At 49.4% G+C, this 19,364-nt stretch overlaps 1 protein-coding gene across 3 annotated transcripts in view; it reads right to left on the bottom strand.

Annotated features, from left to right (window-relative positions):
* Positions 1-19: 19 nt before the first annotated feature.
* The window catches only part of P2RX3 (purinergic receptor P2X 3), a 34,074-nt gene continuing 14,729 nt past the window's right edge, over positions 20-19,364 (bottom strand). Inside the window, exons 9-13 of one of the 3 annotated variants that reach the window (XM_055356273.2) lie at positions 4,314-4,407; positions 3,979-4,044; positions 3,631-3,846; positions 2,978-3,055; positions 316-2,014 (exon numbers count right to left, since the gene is read on the bottom strand). In XM_055356273.2, coding sequence (XP_055212248.2) covers positions 1,967-2,014; positions 2,978-3,055; positions 3,631-3,846; positions 3,979-4,044; positions 4,314-4,407 — 502 coding nt within the window. In that variant the 3' untranslated portion in view covers positions 316-1,966. Of the gene's footprint in view, positions 2,532-2,977; positions 3,056-3,630; positions 3,847-3,978; positions 4,045-4,313; positions 4,408-19,364 lie in introns of all 3 variants that reach the window. The other 2 variants (XM_055356272.2, XM_004051152.5) reach the window with 2 other exon arrangements.

Genomic DNA, 19,364 nt, shown 5'->3' with positions numbered 1-19,364 from the left:
GGTTCAAATCCCAGTTCTCCTATTTCAGTTTCTTTATTTTAGTATGCATCTGTTTCTTCTTCTGTAAAGTGGGGGTTGAGTTAGACAACCCCTGTCACTCATTTGGTCCATTGCCTGCCAATAGTAAGTAATCAATGTTGGCTTTTATGCTGAATGATTAAAGAGGCAATGTAGTGTTAGGAATGGGCATAGGTTCCAGATCTCATTTCCACGTACTGTAAATTTCTTTTTCTATCAAATAGGATTAATGACAAACCATAGCGGACTCACCAGCGTTGGTGTGAGGGTCCATGTGATTATGTTGGTGATTGTGCTGAGTAAACCATAATGCAACAGAGACAAGGTAGCTGTTTTTATCACTACTGATATTAACCCTACATCTAGCACACAGAAGTGGTAACTTAGTTCAGATATGCGGAGGACAACCTCAGGCTCACACACACTTGCTGGCCGGCTCCAGAGGGGCGGAGGCACCTACAGGAGGACCACCTCCATCTGGGTAAAAGGGAGGGGTTGGGGGGGAGGGTCCCTTCAGGACACCACTGCCTCCATCTCCCCATTAGAGAGAATCCCTGTGACCCCAGCCTCCCAAGAGCTGAATTCCCCAGGGATGCCTGGGGGAGTCCCAGGTGGAGAATGTGGTGCTGCCTTCACTGATGTCTCTGCTGGAGAAGCATAGTCTGGTCAGATCTCCAGGCACTGCCCAATTCCCAAGGCTGACCCTGGGGAGATATGCCCCACCATCCTGGGCATGGGGCTGTGGGTTAGGGCAGAGTGAGGGAAGGGGTGTTGAGCTTTATGTGGGGTGGGTCTTACCCCTTCTCCCCCTGGAGCGGGGGGTCATTGGGCAAGGCCTTTGCAAGTACCCACCATTTGAGCCTCCTGAACTACTCCTGAAGCTGTCCCTTCCCCACTTCCTGTGCCTTGTGTTGAGGGGCCGCCCTCCATCTACAGCTGAGCTGGTGCAGCTAAGACCTCATGATCATGCCCACTCCGACTGCCAGATGCAGATTTATCATCAAGCTATTGAAACATTCTTTAGGCTCATTCACTTGCATGAGTCCCTTCTAATACCTAATTTTGTATTCTTTCTAAAGAGATGCCCTCAAATTGCATATGCTTAGGATTCACAAAACCTGGTTCTGCCCCAGAGCCCTGCCCTGGGGCAATTTCTGGGCCTCTCACTGTAGGAGAGGACAGAAAGGGGATAGAGGATGTCTGGGTCAATGGATCCAGCTTCCTGTTCTTGCCTCCTTCCCTGAAGGGCCAGGACATGTGGGTTCCTTTTTGGCCACGAACTGTGGCACTGAACCAGTCATTTTCCCTTTCTGGCCTCAGTTTGCTCATCTGTAAGCAAGAGGGTTAGATAAGATGGTTTAAAAGGCCCCTTTAGCTTCTAACCTTAGAAAACGGGGCACCTTATTAAGACCGTATGGGGACAGGCCTGGCCAACCCAGCTGAGCAGCTCACAAGGCACCAGGCCTTACTGGAGCCTTTTCACTGTTGTTGTAAATGAGGACTGCTGAACTCCTGGAACAGGGTCCCAGCCTACGACAGGATCCCAGGTCCGGGAATCAAATCCCCAGAGTGAGGGGGCCCAGATGTGTGTGGGTGTGGGGTCCCAGAGAAGAACAAGAATGACCCCTTCCCTGGTTTGGGGAGAGAGCTGTGGCGAGTGATGAGGAAAAATTCACTGACAGCCATGCCTTCTGTTTCCTTCTAAATTTGGGATGCACCCAAGTCAGAGATGGGGTCCCTCACCACTGTCTAACCAGTCTCCCTAAAATGCAAACTTTGTTGCTGGGAAAGGCATGGGGCTTACTCTTTATTAACCAAATCACGGTCAGGGTGGAGGCGGCTGAAGCAGCAGGGCTGATGGACCCTGGGAGTTCATTCTTCTCTCATGGGGTGTGGGCGATGGAGTTAGTCAGATGGACGTTCAAATCCCAGCTCTCTCACATCCTGGCTATCTGGCCTGGGGCAAATGACTCAGTCTTTCTGAGCCTTGGTTTATCTTCAAAACAAGGGAAACTAATATCTACCTCATAGGATTATTCTAAGGATTAAATGAGATAACGTGTGTGAAAGTGCCTGGCACTTGGTAGGCCCTTGTGGCCATCTGTCCTACATTATCATCTCTACTCTTTGGGAAAGGGATGGCTCAGGTGCTCCTGCCCCAGGGGTCCTAGGAAGCAGATGGGGCCAGGCAAGGAGTGAAGGTGAGATTGGGGTCTCAGCAGGGAGCACTGCCTGTCTGCTGGAGCAGTCAGAGGCCCAGACACCTGGGTCCCAGCTATGCTCATGGAGTGAGCAGCAGAAATGAGAGCCCCTCTTCCCTCCCATGCCCCCTGGCTCAGGCAGGGTCCTCTGTGGGGAGGCCTGGAGCCTTTGTGAGTGTGGGGCCCTGGAAAGAGGCCCTAGTGGCCTATGGAGAAGGCCCCCGAATCGGTGGACTGCTTCTCCGCTGTGGTCTGGTCGCTGGGGTACACTGGGTTGGTCAAAGCCGCGATTTTCAGCGTAGTCTCATTCACCTGCAGGCGAAAGAGCTGGTGTTGTCAAGTTCTGACTATGGGCAATGTCCTCTTTTGTAACCCCATTTGACAGACTCAGCAGTGGGCGCCCATGACCTAGTCATGAGGGGAGCCAGGACATCTGTGTGATCCCAAGGCCCCTCCCATGTACCCTGAGGGCAAACAGAAACCCCATTCATCCCATGGCCTCCCCTAGTCCTGCCCCAGAAATGGAGAGGGGAGGTGACGGGGTGGGGACCATGACAGAGATGACCCACAGAACCCCCAAGATTCTCTGCAGAGCCCAGTCTTGGCTAAGCCTTCCCTTGTCTGGACCCCAAATATTCATTGAGGCCTGGTGAACCCCCCCTTCAGAAGGCCTCAGAAGGAGAGCCACTGAGAGTCCCTGCCCCTGCCTGCCCTGCCCCCTCTCCCTTTTATCCAAGGGTGCCCCTTCCCCAACTCACCTCCTCAAACTTCTTGGCTTTGTACTGGTCGGCCCCCTTGAGGAAGTTGAGCAGGATGATGTCACAGAGAACAGTTCCCTGGAGGAGGAGAGGCAGGGCGGGCTCCGAGGGGTGCCCTGGGGTGGGTGGGATGAGGGTGGCAGGAAGTGCTGGGCTCGGGCAGCACCCCCAAGCTGCCTAAACAGTGGGCAGGACATTTCACCCTTGCAACAAACTTTTGGGATAGTGCTATGGTTTGAATGTCCTCATCCAAACTCGTGCTGAAACTTAATCCCCAGTGTGGCAGTATTGACAAGTGGGGCCTTTAAGAGGTGATTGGATCCTGCGGGCTCTGCCCTCATGGATGGATTAATCCGTTCATGGATGCATGGATTAATGGATTAATGGGCTATCATGGGAGCGGAGCTGGTGGCTTTATAAGATGAGGAAGAGAGATCCGAGCTAGCATGTTAGCAGATTGCAGGCCAGGGTGGGGACCAGTCCTCCAGGGAGGACTGAATGATGTTCCCTCTTAGAAAAATGCCCAGGGACTTTGCAGGATGTTTCAGGGCTGCCTTCCCAGCTCCTAGGGGTGACCCAGACCACAGCTGCACAGAGAGAGGACTGCGTGGGGTGGAAGGGTGGAAGTCCCTGAAGGCAGGCTATGTGCCCACCATGCCACGTGGGCTCTGTTCCTCATTAAGGCATCTCAGGTCTGCAGAAACCCAGAGCCTCCTCCCCCAGCTATACGGTGAGAAACAGGAACTCTGTAACAGGTGGAGTCTCCTGAAAATGGGAAGGCTGCTTCCGGAGGTAATGAGCTCTCCATGACTGGAGACGTTCCAGCCAGGGCTGACGCAGCAGGGTGGTGGCCAAGGAGACTGAAGCACCTAGCAAGTGGGGGTAGGAGTTTTACATTCCAGGCAGAGGCAGAGTTTTGCCCCCGTCACTCCCCTGCCTGCTGGTACCAGTCCGGGCCCCACTCTGACTGGCCCGTCAGAGCGTGGAGGGGCTGAACTCACCACTCCCACAGAAGTAAAGGCCGCCACAGAGCTGATGATGGTGGGGATGATGTTGAACTTGCCAGCCTGTGTGCACAAAGACCAAGGCAAGTGGGCAGAGGGCCCATGGGATGGGGGTGAGGCCCGAGGCTGCACGTGGCGCCAGAAGGGTTCTTGGTGGATCAGCAGGTCCCTCCCCTTCACGGCACAGGTGAATTGATGGGAGAGTGACCCACCGAGGGTGTCAAAGCTGGCCAGCAGCAGACCCCTGCCCCCCAGAGGAGCTTTTTCAGAACCCGAGAGGTGGTCTGGGCTGCCTCCCCTGTCCACCCCATCTGCCTGGCCCATGGACTCACATTCCCGTATACCAGCACGTCGAAGCGGATGCCAAAAGCCTTCATGAGGGTGCGGTACTCACTGCCATTCTCCATTTTGTAGTACTTGGCAAACCTGGAGGTCAGAGGCAGAGATGGGTCCCTCTGTGGGATCCTGTCTCTCCTGCCTGAACCTTCTGGGTCCTCCAGAGCCCTGTGTCTTGCTCACTGAGCAACCCTTACTTACGGTTTGCTGAGACACCTGCCACGCTCCTCCCCGTGTGATTAGCTGACCCCTCACACAAGCATCATCTTGGGGGCTTGTTATAAAAGCAGATTCCTGAGCTCCACCCTGAACCCACAGAATCAGCATCTCTGTGGGTGCATCCCAAGAACTTGCCTTTTATTTATTTTTATATTTTTGAGACACAGTCTCATTCTGTCGCCCACATTGCAGTGCAGTGGTGCGATCTTGGCTCACTGAAACCTCTGCCTTCTGGGTTCAAGTGATTCTCCTGCCCCAGCTTCCCAAGTAGCTGGGATTACAGGCACGCACCACCATCCCTGGCTAATTTTTGTATTTTTAGTAGAGACAGGGTTTCACCGTGTTGGCCAGTCTGGTCTCGAACTCCTGACCTCAAGTGATCCACCCGCCTCGGCCTCCAAAAGTGCTGGGATTATAGGGGTGAGCCACCGCATCTGGCCAGAACTTGCCTTTTAAATAATTTCCATCAGTGATTCTGATGTGCTAGAAAGTTTGAGCCACTGCTAGACTCCAAGCTTCTTCAGTTCCATTTGTCTGGGTCTCCCAGAGCCCAGCTCACTCTGCTTATTTGGGCTCAAAGCCTGGCTCTGCCGCTTACTGACTGTGCAACGTTGGGCCAGTTACTTAACATCTCTGAGACTCAATTTCCTCATTTGTGGGTGGGAATACTATACAAAAGTCCTGCTTCATAAGGCTGCCATGAGCACTGAGTGAAACCACACACGTCAGGGGTGTAGACAGTGCCTGGAATACATTAAGCACTCAGGAAACCTATTGTTGTTGTTTACATTTATAGAGCAGTTTTGAAAAGTGCTTTCAGACTATTCGTCCCATTTCACCCTTGCAACAAACCTTTGGGATAGTGCTATGGTTTGAATGTCCTCATCCAAAACTCATGTCGAAACTTCAACCCCAATGTGGCAGTATTGACAGGTGGGGCCTTTAAGAGGCGATTGGACCCTGCGGGCTCTGCCCTCATGGATGGATTAATCCATTCATGGATTAATCCATTCATGGATTAATGGATTAATGGGCCATCATGGGAGGGGAACTGGTGGGTTTGTAAGAAGAGGAAGAGAGATCTGAGCTAGCACGTTAGCACACTCAGCCCCCTCTCCATGTGACACCCTGCGCCCGAGACTGCAGTCCCCACCAGTAGGAAGACTCACCAGATGCGTCTGGCTCCACAGCCTTGGACTTCTCAGCCTCTATACATGAAGAAATAAATTCCTTTTCTTTGTCAATTACCCAGATTCAGGTATTTTGTAGAAGCAACGGAAAGTGGACAATTATAGATAGGCATGTGATTGCTCTGTTTTTCAAATGAGGTTCTGAGAGGGTAAGGAGACTTGTCTGGGGTTACCCAGAGCTGGTGCTGAGTTCACCAGCTGGTGAGCTCAGCACTAGATTTGCCCAAGTCCAAGACTTTGACCCCTGCACCTTCTCTGCCTTGGCTTCTGGGTGCCATGAACCATGCCACGGACTTAGGAAAATGATCCCATTTCATTCTCACCACAAACAGGGGTAAGCGTTCAACACAGAGACGTGAGTGTTCAGACCCCCATTTTGCAGATGCCTATGGTGGGGAGGAGATTTGCCTGTGGTTTCGCAGTTAGTGAAGTGCTGGATTTGGGATTCAAATTGCATCAGTCTTTCAGCTTCTAAAGCCAGTGCACTTCCTGCTGTGTGGCTCTGCTTATCACGGGCCAAACTCTAACATTAGGAAAGTGTCATCTCTTTGGGCTACTGTCCTACAGCTGTAAAATGGGTTCCTGATGCCAGTAACTTTGGAAAGTGGTGAGGATTAAGTGAAATCACAGGAGCGAAAGGGCCCAGAAAACTCCTTAGCCGTGTGGGGTCCACATTGTTCCCTCTCAGTGTCTCCAGTCCCCACAGATTCTCAGGCCTCTCCCACCAGGGGCCTGAGAAACTGATTCCCTGAAAGTGTTCAGTGATTGACGTGATGCTCCTGACAGGGATATTTGCATTTGAACCTGTACAACAGAGAGAAGGAAATGCTCAGCCCCAGCGAATCAGTCATTGAGGGATTACAGGCATGGGAGGAAGGTAACTTGTGATGGGGAAGGAGAACGTCTGCCACTATCTGCTCTAGCTGCCATCTGGCAGTGGGGCATTCTGGAATTAGGCAGAAATGAATCTAAATCCTGGCTCCACCACTTGTTAATGTGGCCTCTGGTGTCCCTTAGCCTTCAGGGTGTCCATTTCCATGTCTATAAGCACAGGTGTGCTCATGCCCTGCTAGAAGGTCTGTTGGTGAGACAGGGTAAACGCGAACACCATTGAGATTCTTGTGTTACAGATTCTGTCTGCTCCTCCACAGCCATTCTCTGTCCCTTCTGTGCCCAGCTCTGGGCCCTGAGAGCCTGATTTGCAAAGAACGCTTTGGCCTCCGTTTCCGGGTGGGTTCAGCCAATGGAAGGCGCTGACAGGAGATCAGAGGGCAGGGAAAAAGAGAGGCCAGGGCATTGAGGTGGCTGGGCAGCCTCAGCTTTTGTTCAGGTTCTGGGAATTGCTCCTCCCCTCACTCCCGCCAGCCTAGGCGGTAGCAACTTGGCCTCACTGCCAGCACAGAGGCCCTTCACTGGCCTGGTTAGTTCCCTTCCCTTTACCTGGAATGCACCTTTGTGTATAGTCTCTTTATTCAGTCACCCCTGTGAGACCACCCACTGTTTCCCCTCAGGTTACCTACCCTGACTACTCCCACTTTACAGAGGAGCAAGCTCAGTCCTAGAGAGCTTTATCTGGGTCAGGAGAGAGCACAGGAGAATGGGTGACACATTTTCTGTCTCTGCCTATGCGTGGGCACGAGCAGAGCTGGTGTGCCTGAGTGATGTACCTGTTGCTCAAGTAAGGCTGAGAACGACTCAGTGAAAAAAAGGTTTCCAGGGGAGCCTGACCTGGGAAGGTGTTTCCTTGCGGGCTGTGCAGCTGAGGGAGAGGCAGGGGAGGCAAGGGGATCCCAAGAAAGAGTAAGACCCAGAGTAAGAATGAGAGTGGCCCTTGGAAGACAGCAGAAAGAAGTGCAATCACTTATCCGGAAGAGGGCTTGGAGGTCAAGGAAAGAAGGGAGGGGCTAAACCAGCTTTAAAATGATGCTAAGTTCAAGTCTAGGTGGTGGAGGAAGACAGCCTCACAACCAAGGCAAAACAATGAATTCAAGGTGCAGCAAAAGGAGGATAATAGGATGGACACAAGAGAGGACGTCATTTCTATAAAGATGACAGGGTCTAAGAACATAATTCTCCAAGGAGGACTCTCAGGATATTTTAAAGAAGTCTGCAAAAGAAGTATCTGGAATGGGCAGAAGGCTCCAGGAGGTCCTTATAGACCATCACCGTCTCCATGCCCACTGTTTATAGAGCACCAACAATATAGGCAGTTCCTTAATATAAGCATCTCCACTAATCTCATGAAGACTATACTGTTGTTGACTCATTGTACAGATGAGGAGACAGGTGAGAAGATAACGTGCCAGAGCTGGGATTCTAATCCATACCGATGCCTCCAAAGTTCATGCTCATGCCCCTTGAACCATCCTGTCTCTGAGCTCTCGGAGGCTGTTAAGGATAACGCAGCCCTTGTGCAAGATCTCAAAGCCTTCTAAATACTGTGTTCTGTCTCACATCACTGGAGAATTTAAGGCCCTTGTCTCAGAGATGTGGTTCCTCATGCCCATGGGTAGTGGGCAGGGGTGAGAGGGTGGATCACAGAGGTTTGGGGCAGCGCAGAGGATGGGCCTGTGATCCTGAAATCTTTACTGCTGGCCAAAGGCTGCAACCATGAAAACGGCTCTGACAGTGACATCAACTTGGAGAACAAAAAGTCGTATCCTGGGCACTGCCGTTCAAAGTGAGGGCTGGCTAAATTTATCCTGGGAAGGAATGTGAAGGGAACAGGGAGAAAAATCAAAGCGGACTTGGTTTTTCTCCAGCACCTGCCTTCCAAGAGGCAATAAGCATGGTAAGATCATTATCTCACCAACCACCCACCCTCTGAGGAGGGTTGGCAGGGACTGGTTCTCTTCCCGGGTGGAGGGAGGAGGAACAGAGCTCAGGGAGTGTGGGCCCAGGCTGCAGAGAGAGGGGGTAACCCAGAAGTCCCAGCTTCTGCACTCTCCTGTGGCCGATGGGGATCACAGAATCTGCCCACCCCTGTGACAGAGACAGCTCATTGGCCACCAGGGTCTGGTTATCTCCTCTCTTTGCAGATGATTAGACCACATTTCCCAGTCCCCTGCATTTAGCTGGGGCCCCATGACTAGTTTTTGCCGATGAAATATGAATGGCCGTGAGGTTTGTTACCTCTGGACTGAGGTGTTTTAGAGCAGTGTACCTTCTTTGTCTTCCCTTTCCTCACCTGATGGCCAGTTGCTCAGGAGTCAGGAGAGGACTCTGAGGCTCTAGAGAGACTGAGTCAAGATGGCAGGAGCCTAGATCTCTGAATGACTGCATGGCGCTCCCCACCCCCACTGGCCCACAGTGCACTGTGCCATAGGTAAGAAATCAACCTTCACATTAAGCCACTGAAATGAGGGGTTTGTTTGTTATAGCAACTAGCAATACTAACCCTGACTGTTGCAAACTCCCAGAATTTCATGGCTGAGAGATGTAATTTGCCAAGGGACAAAGAAAGAGCTGAAGTTGGGGAGTTACTCAGGACTAGACAGAGGGCACAGTCCCATGATGCTATATCCCAGGAGTAAACCCTCTAAGGAGGCCCTAGGGGATCTGGGTGTAGTGCTATGGCTGTTGTGAATTAGCTTCTTGATCTTGGGAAAGTCATTCGACTTCTCTGAGCTTTTTACTTCAACTGAAAAATTGGAGGAAAAAGAGCTCTGAGGAGGATGAGTTGAGAGAGTGTCCATATATAGTCAGTGCTTAAAACACATCCCTTTCTTATCCTAGCATAAAAATAAAATGAAACAATATCTACATTTACTTTGATCATTACACTCTCCTGGCTCCTGTAGATAATGATATTAGTAATAATAACAGCCAACATCTACCGAGTACTCCTCTGTGACCCGACACTGTGCTAAGTGCTTACGCTTATTAGCTCATTTAATGCTCACAACCACCCCATTGCATTTAAGTACTGTTGCTATTCCCATGTCACAGCGGAGGAATCAAGATCAGAGAGGTGAAGCAACTTGTCTAAGGTCACAAAACCAACAGTGAGTGAAGCTGGGATTCGAACCCAGGCAGTCCAGCTGTGGGACCCACACTCTTAGCCAGCATTCTACGCTGTTCTTTTGTTGCTTGATTTCTGTTGGGTCATAACTAATTTCGTTCTCCAGCTGGGGCATCTTTTTGCATTTGCTAGATGGGTCTCCATACCCAGAGTCACTGGCTGGGAGCAGAACAGGAAGCCTGGGGGGCCATGCAGTGTCAGGACAGAAGGACCCTGTAGCCTCCTCATCTAAAAAGGGGAATGGCTCAGCTACATACACCATGCCCAAGCCTTGATTTTCCCCAAGTCCTCTGGTTCTTACCAGATCACTTTTATTTTTTTGGTTAGGATTGGGGTTGGTGAGAATGACAGGACCATTCGATACCTCGGCCCCTCCCGACCTGGCCCAGTCCACCTGCCTTATCTGCAGGCTCTTCTCCCTGCCACGTGCTCAAGTTCCAGCCACACCAGACTACCTGCCTTCCTGCATTTCCTGAACACATCCCACAGACACAGATGTCTATGCTTTTGCCCATGCTGTTCCTCTCGCCTCCCTTTTCCACCTTGCAGACTCCTATTCATCCATTAGGGCCCAGCTCAGATGACCTCTTGTTCTTTCAGCATTCAACAAACATTTGGAGCACACCTGCTCTGTGCCAGATACTGTTCTAAGTACTGCTGATACCTTGCCAAGCTCTGCTGTCATGAGAGGGAGAGAAATACTAATTAACCACACAAGCCCATAAGTAGCTAAAATCGGACATAAGGAAGGGTTGGGAAGGAGAGGAGTGCCATTCTATGAGCACAGTTAGATGTCTAACCTAGGCTGGGGGTTAGGCAAGGCTTCATGTGAAAGTGACCCTGAAACCAGAAATACCATTTAACCCAGCAATCCCATACTGGGTATATACCCAAAGGAATATAAATCATTCTATTATAAAGATACATGCATGCATGTTTATTGCAGCACTGTTCACAATAGCAAACACATGGAATCAACTCAAATGCCCATCAATGATAGATTGGATAAAGAAAATGTGGTATATATACCAGGGAATACTATGCAGCCATGAAAAGGAATGAGATCATGATCTTTGCAGGGATATAGATGAAGCTGGAAGCCATCATCCTCAGCAAACTAACACAAGAACAGAAAACCAAACATTGCATGTTATCATTCATAAATGGGAGCTGAACAATGAGAACACATGGACACAGGGAGGGGAACAACACACACTGGGGCCTGTTGGGGGTGCAGGGGGAAGGAGAGCATCAGAATAAATAGCTAATGCATGTGGGGCTTAATACCTAAGTGATGGGTTTATTGTGCGGCAAACTACCACGGCACACGTTTACCTACGTAACAAACCTGCACGTCCTGCACATGTATGCCAGAACTTAAACTTAAAAAAAAAAAAGAAAGTGACCCTCAAGCTGGGGCTTGAAGTATGGAGAGTTAAAAGGGCAAGAAGGCCAGAGGCGGGGGCCGCTTTCCTGGCTGAGGGAACTGCAGGCCCTCTCACGGGAAAGAACATGGTGTTTCTGAAGCAGCTGGAAGAGGGTTGGTGGGCTGGTGGGTAGAGGCAGATGGAAGTGGCAGCAGCTGGGTCCACACACCCCAGCTGGCAGCCAATTGTGTGCATCTCTTCCCAATTCCATGTTTAGTGACTTCACCCTGGTAGCTTGAAATTGACCATCCTGGAGTATTTACCGCACAGAAATCCAGCCAATGCTACAAACCAGGGGCATGAGCTGGGGTTGGGACATCCCCCAAGGGCTGCCTTTTCTCTCTCCATTAGGATTCGGGCCTCTACTACAGTATCTGCCACACCAGACTATAGCTAATAATTTGGACTACGGACTATGAGCCATATCTCGCTGTTTCCTTTTTTTTTTGAGACAGAGTCTCGCTCTGTCACCAGGCTGGAGTACACAGTGGAGCGATCTCAGCTCACTGCATCCTCTGCCTGCCGGGTTCAAGTGATTCACCTGCCTCAGCCTCCCAAGTAGCTGGGATTACAGGTGTGCACCACCATGCCCAGCTAATTTTTTGTATTTTTTTTTAGTAGAGACAGGGTTTCACCATGTTGGCCAGGATGGTCTCCATCCTGACCTTGTGATCCGCTCACCTCGGCCTCCCAAAGTGCTGGAATTACAGGAATGAGCCACCGCGCCTGGCCTCATATCTCACTGTTTCTGTTTGCCCAAAGGCCTAATGCTCACAGTAGGGGGTTGAGTAAATGCTTGCTAGAAGAATAAATAATTTCTGAGATTCTTGACATCTCAAAGATTGAGTTTAGGTAGGTTGTCCTCCGGGCTCCTGCCTGCTGCCGCTGGTTTCTCCAAATGCTCCTGATTCTGCAGGTGGAGCTAGTATAAGGTAGTAACAACAGGCTGCTTCTCTCCCCAGCAGAACACAGTTAGATTTGGCAGCTAGCTAGGTGGGAAAGTGGGTGCCACTTGTGGGAGCCAGCCTCTCGATAGGGGCAATGCGGGAAAGAGTAGGAAAATATATGTGGGACAGTTACTCCTGCTAAGCACTAGGCTAGAGGCTTCCACACCTGTTGTTTCATTTAGGCCTCACAACAGCTGAACGAGTTAGCTGGCGGCTTACGCACTTTGAAATGAGATAGTCCTGGGCCTGAATCCCGGCTGTGCCACCTAGTTTATATGACCTTGGGCGAATTACCTCTCTGAGTCTGTTTTTCCATCTGTAAAATGGAGATGAGAGCAGTAGCTCTAGGGTTGCCTAGAGGATTAAATGACTATGGAATGTGAAGGCTGAACATAGCACCTAGCACACAGCTTTCTCTTAATATTGTGTACTGGTCATCAGGCAACATGCCTGATTTTACAGGTTGGGGAAAGGCACAGACATGCTCCATAGGCTACTCTGCCTGCAAGGGGCACAGCTGGGATCTGAAATCTGGCTGCTTGACTCCAAAGCCCTTGGCTACCCCTACTGCCTCCCTAAGAGAGGAGCCAAAAGGAGTTCCTTGCAGCCTCAGTGGGCAGGGAGCTTGCTAAGCTGGTGTCTGTGAAAACACCTCAGCTGTGGAGAAAGCACAGCATGGCTGTGACTGCGATGATGCCATAGGCATCAGAGGAAAGAACAGAGCCCGAACAGCTGCCAGCGCTGAGCTGGAAAAGGGGAAAGCAGCCCAGAGGCACAGGCAGGGCCAGAGTTGTCAGGGTCGGGGGCTCCTCTGACAGGCATGGCTGGAAGGGCCACTGGAGCCCAGACACTTGAAGGGCAGCGGGGATGGTTACCTGGTGGGCCAGAGACTCTGCACTTGCCCCAGGAGCCAGTCTCTGGTCTGGGCAGCCCTGCAGGTGGACCTCTGCAGCCCACATTCCCTGGCTTCCTCCCCCCTGGTTTCTGGGGAATTTGGTCAATGGGCGGCACTGGCAGGGGACCCGAGGGTGGGAAGGAGGGGATGGGGTATGTATCTGCTCGCCGCTTCCCTGCTCTGCCTTGATTTTGCCTGTGGCTGTGTCACTTTGACTGCTGCTCCTGTCAGGCACCCCAGCTCAAAACCAGGCTCCCATTCCTCCCGCAGGGGCGGCAGGTCTACAGTGGTGACGGCTTCCCGCTTTGTTCATCCCTGTGTGCCTCGACTCCCATGCTGGTTCCTGTTGTGTAAATTTCTTCACAAACCCCAGCTGAATGTGCTTTGCCTCCGGGGCCTTCACTGAGACACCCCTAGCTGTGACCAGACAGGACACCTCTAACACAGGACTCAATCGAATGATTCTGAGGCCTAATAGTGCTGGGATGTTGTGCGTGTGAGTGTGTGTGTGTGTGAGTGTGCGCGCGCTCCCTTGTGGCATTACCAGCAAGAGATAAAGAATGAGTAAGTGCAAATGTCAATTACCATAATAAATCATTTGTCAGATGCGCTTCTGCAGGGCAGGGCTGGAGCTCCATTCCAACGTGATTGTGATAGGTCTATAAATAATAGTGCATGCTTCAGCAGCCCAAATTTCCACAGCCCTTCCTCAGACACCCACACATGTTGATTCAGACTTTTAGGGCTTGAAGGAGCCTAAAAGATCATCATCTTTAACCAGCCCATTTTACAGAGGAGGAAACTGAGGCCCACAGAGGCAATGAGACGTGCTTAACATCACATCCAGCATTTACAGCAAGGCCTGAACTGTAGCCCACATCCTTCTGCTTTACTTCTGCTTCATCTTGACCATCCTTGGCTTGCCCCAGCATAACATATATATATTTCTTTTGTATAAGCATTTTTCGTTATTTGGATTCAAGTTTATCATTACTATATTAAAACTTGCTTGATTCTAGGAACTGGTCTTGTTCATCTCTGTATTCGCCACAAAGCCCAGCATGTGATATAATCTGGAAGTTGAAAGAGACCTTCAAAGTTCTCCCTACATTATCTGCAAAGGGTTTCCCTGCCGATGCCTGAATACATTCAGTGCAAGGAAACTCACTACCTGTAGGAGCAGCCCAAATTTAGCTTAGGATAGCTCTGTTAGAAGTACTTCCCCATGCTGAGCTGACATTTGCAGTAGTCAGCAGTCAATAAACGTTTGCTGAATGGAGAAGGGTTTTTTTATCACGATGTACAAATCCCTTGGAAGCTCTCAGACATCTGTTTAGAAATGATCCATCCTCTCATCGAGTGGTGGAAATTCCTTCTTAAAGCAGGGACACGTAACTGTTACAGCAGCAGGAAAAACAGCAACAAACTTGCCGGAGCCGGGTTTGACTTGCAAGGGAAAACTTGGGCCTGGAATTTGGGTTTCTAAGTGAAAGTGGTGGTGTTCTCAGCAAAGCTTTGCCTGGTGGGAAGTAATTTTGCCAGCTGAAATACACTTTTACAGTTGATTTCATACTGATAGGAAAATATCTCCTGGCAGACTCTTTGCTTCAGGGTGGGGCAACATCCTTAGAACAGGCTGGAACTCTTCTCCTTAGAGAAGGGCCCAAAGCCATACTTATTTATTCATATTCCAGGCACCAAATCAACCTCAAAGGCAGACATTTAAAAAAACGCTTCTTGTTGATCTTTAAAAATGCATTACTATTAATTTATCTTTAATTAATAAGGTAGGGAAAGATCAATGGACCTGGAGCCAGAAGATGTACCTGAGAGCCAGTTTACTCGCTCTCTGCTCCTGAGAGGGATCTTTTTGGCCTCAGTTTCCTCATCTGTAGAATGGGCGTTACCATACTGGTCCTACTTGTGATTGCAAGCACAGGTTCTGGAGCCAGACTGCTAGGGTTTGAATTCTGGCTCCAGCAGTAGGAGCTGTGTGGCCTTGGACAGGTAGATGAAACCCCTGAGCTCAGGTATCCAGTTCTAAAATGTTCTCTTGAGCTGTTATATCTTTTTTTATTTTTTTGACAGAGTCTCACTCTGTCGCCCAGGCTGGAGTGCAGTGGTGAGATCTCAGCTCACTACAACCTCTGTCTCTGGGTTCAAGCAATTCTCCTGCCTCAGCCTCCTGAGTAACTGGGATTACAGGTGTGTGCCACCACGCCTGGCTAATTTTTTTAAAAATTTTTAATAGAGACAGGGTTTCATTATGTTGGCCAGGACAGTCTTGAACTCCTGAACTCGTGATCTGCCCGCCTTGGCCTCCCAAAGTGCTGGGATTATTACAGGTGTGAGCCACCACACCTGGCTCTAAAATGTTCTCTCTTCAGGGTCAACAAGATAATCACACAGAGAACCTGCTAATTCTCTGGCTCACTGGTAAGTGTTCAATGAATGTTAGCTAATATTTTCTATGAATAATACTGGTTGCTGTGAGAATAGGGTAGACATGAACATGATAAAGGGCTATCTAAATCCAAGATCACTCTAATTGCATCACTTCCACTGAAACCTAAAAAAGATGAAGAAGAAAATGGATTATGGAGAATTCAAGCAAGTACACTTCCCATGGAAGAGGGCCTTCAAGTGTTTCTGTGGAAATGACGGTGCTGGCTGCTTTTAACACATATTCTATGGCTTTTGGAAAGAGAAAAATCCAGATTGTAGAGAGAATGATCAAAGCCAAGGGTGCACTTCGATTCTGTCTCTGTCAATTGGCCTAAGATCTTGCTGATCCACACGTTTCTGCCTGGAAGCAGGACAGGCGCCAAATCTCCGAGCTTCATGAAAGCTGCTGTGGGTACATTTCCAACATGAAACGATCACTAGAAACACCTACCGCACCAGGAACATCTAGCAGCTGAACAAATGTTTTTTTGTCCCAGACACCAAAAGAGGAAATCCAAAAATGCGTTGCCTTTTAGTAGCAAAGCTGTCTTAGGAACTCTCAGAGGAGAAACAAGAAACCAGGCATTTTGAAATGCAGTTTCGATTCTCTCCCGTCAATCACACCAGCCATCACTACCAGGTATATCTTTTAGAGCTATTTTTTTTCCCCATTTTTGCAGGCCATGTGATGGCGCAAGGTATGCTGGAAGCAATGGATATAGATCAAATCCCTGGGTTTGAGTCCTGATGTGCCTCTTAATTAGGCTGTATAATCTCAGGCAAGTTTTGAAATCTTTCTGAGCCTACCTTGGGGGTGGGGGAAGATGGTGAGCTGTGAATCTGTCAAAAATAAGTGTGAAAGGGCTTTGCAAACTTAACTCTAGGGCTCTTAATCTGAGGTGCAGGGATAGGCTTTCATTTATTATTTATTTTTTAGAATTTTTAATCTTATTTTTGTAGAGAAGGAGTCTTGCTATTGCTGCCCAGGCTGGTCTCAAACTCCTGGCTTCAAGGGATCCTCCCGCCTCAGCCTCCCAAAGTGCTGGGATTACAAGCAGGAGCCTCCACACCTGGCTACGGGATAGGCTTTTAGAGGGCCTCAAAGTCTTGGAATTTTATGCTGCATAAATATAAATGCATAGAATAAGAACTGGAAGGAAACTCATTAAACCGTCCCAGATGTTAATTCCCTGCAAAGGGTGCAGGCCTGGGGGAATGAAGGGGACTTCCCATGTCATTACTTTGTATATATCAGTATTGGTTGGATTTATTACTCTGAGAATGTATTTATATCTTATTTGTAGAAAGGAAATAACCTGGCTAGGCGTGGTAGCTCACGCCTATAATCCCAGCACTTTGGGAGACCAAGGTGGGTGGATTACTTGAAGTTAGGAGTTCGAGACCAGCCTGGCCAACATGTTGAAATCCCGTCTCTACTAAAAATACAAAAATTAGCTGGGCGTGGTGGTGGGCACCTGTAATCCCAGCTACTGGTGAGGCTGAGGCAGGGGAATTGCATCAACCCGGGAGGTAGAGGTTGCAGTGAGCCGAGACTACTGCACTACTGCATTCCAGCCTGGGCAACAGAGCAAAACTCTGTCTCAAAAAAAAAAAAAAAAAGAAAGAAAGAAAGAAAATATCCTTTAAGAAGAGAACTTGCCTGTGAATTTTCTCATGTCTATGAATACATGCATCTTCCTTGGACAATGGTCCCCATTTCATCGGGGGCATAAAGCAGTTAGAGACCTCTGAAAGTTAAGGAAGGGCTGTAATTTCACAGATGAAAGTTGTCAGGACTTGCCCTGGACATCTCTGCAGGTGCCCCTCAGGTCCATGCTCCTCCCTTCCTCGCCCTGCCCTGGGCTGCCTCAGTGGGCCGCTTTGCCTCAGCTCTGGCTTCTGGTGGGGCTCTCCTGAGTCACAGCCACATGTCAGGCTGTCCTCTGCTCACAGCTCTGTCCGTCTCCATGTTCCTGTCAATGCTTCCTCTCCTCGCCTCTTCAGACCTGGGTGGTAACCAGTGTCCTGTTTCTGGCCCTGGCACTGCACTATCTGTGTGGTTTCCGTACACCCTGCCCACACCTTTGAAACAGTCCCTTTATTAAACTCTCCTCAGATTACCCAGTTAGAATGCGCCATCTGTTTCCTGTGGGGACCCTGACGGATACAGTATTTTTAATCTGTCATTGCACCATCAATGCCTATACACTCACGCACACACACACACACACACTGACACACTCACTCTCAGCCTCACACATTCACCCACTAACAAATACACCCACTCTCACGAACTCGCATGTGCACACACACTCACACACACACACAACATCACCTGTTCCCAGGACTTTGGGAAATATAGTACTCTTGTTAAAATCCTGCTCCTGTGAATTGAGGGTCTACCTGGGCCTCAGAAACCTTGCCAACAGAGAAGAGAGCCTCATGAAGAACTGCAGGGCCCTGCTGAGGGCGCCTTTCACTTGTGCAGCACTGAACTGGTGACTCTCAACAGTTCTTATTTTTAGAAATTGCTGCACTTTGTCTGCTAGAAATCCAGATGACCCCACCAACTGCAATCTCAGTGTGCTTGGAAAGAGGCTTCATAAAAATACTAAGTTAAAGCGGCCCACGGAGTGTTTAGCCACGCAGAACAGACCAAGGAGTAAAAATAAAATCTCTCCACTAAATTTCAGGTAGGGGAAGAACAGAATCTTTAGGGGATCACAAAAATAAAGATTAACTTGCATGGACAGCACCAAGTACACCGGAGAGGAGTTGAAGGGAGGCACATTTTGGCTCAATTTGAGGTCACCTTTCCAATGAATGGAGCAGGCCACTTTGCTTGCCACGGAGATCAGATATCCCCCAGTGTCAGGGTGATTACATGGGCCTGTAATCTCTTACGTGGGTCCGTAAACTCTTTTAAATCACAAGGGTCACATTAGGAGTTGAGATCCAATGACCTCTGAGGCTACTCTAAGATGCCCCCTTTGGAACTTCCGCTTCCTCATCTGTAAAGTGACCGCCTTACTCTGGGTGACTGCAAGGGAACTTCAACAGCTATAAATCCTCAAAATCTCTGATTCTGCAGGCAAAGAGCTACAAAAAGTAGGAGCGGGGGGGAGTGACATTTGGAAGGGAGCTGAGAATGTAATTAGTGATGGAAATGTGAATCTCTAGCTGCCTCTGGATGTCTTAGTTAGCAGATTCAAGCACGGCCGAATCTTGGCTGAATAATTCCATTCCCTCCAGAGCAAATGGCAACAGTAGGGGTGTTGAAAAATCTGCCTCTGTTGGAGGGAGCAGCAAATGAATTTGTTTGGGAGACAAAAGGCCGGGCTATGAATTGTGCTGCCAGCATCTGCTAGTCTTGAAATCTCCTTGGAACTTAGATTCTTTGTTTTTAAGCTGGGATGAAAGTGTCAACCACATAGGCATGCTTTTTTTTCTGAGGATTAACAAGTACAAATGTCCCTAGTCTTCCTGGCTGGGGTGGAGATCATCCAAAGAAATATGTTTTGAATCCAGGCTCCCCCTCTTGCTTGCTTTGTGACTTTGAGAACGTTATTTAACAGTGAGACTCCATCTTCTCCTCTATAAAGTTGGGGGGGATATTGTAGCATCTACTTTGTAGGGCATGCAACGAATGCTGAGCTGAAGCACACAAAACGTTTTGCACACAGGGTGACTAGTATGGTTTCTACTGATAAGTAGCTTGGTGAGATTCTAAAAAACAGCGTACATCTTACCATATCATAGAAAGTGCACTGTGACCCGCACTGAACCTGGCTTTGTGACCCTTTCTCTCTTATTCGAGCATTCAGAAAGACAGCTTTGCAGCCTCCCACACGTGGGCTCTTAGCTTAGCCTTGGGTGCCAGTAGTTTGAGGTTGCATGAGGGTG

This window comes from Gorilla gorilla, chromosome 9 (genome assembly GCF_029281585.2).
Source record: "Gorilla gorilla gorilla isolate KB3781 chromosome 9, NHGRI_mGorGor1-v2.1_pri, whole genome shotgun sequence".
Taxonomy (NCBI): domain Eukaryota; kingdom Metazoa; phylum Chordata; class Mammalia; order Primates; family Hominidae; genus Gorilla; species Gorilla gorilla.
This window is presented reverse-complemented; position numbering and strand designations above follow the sequence as displayed.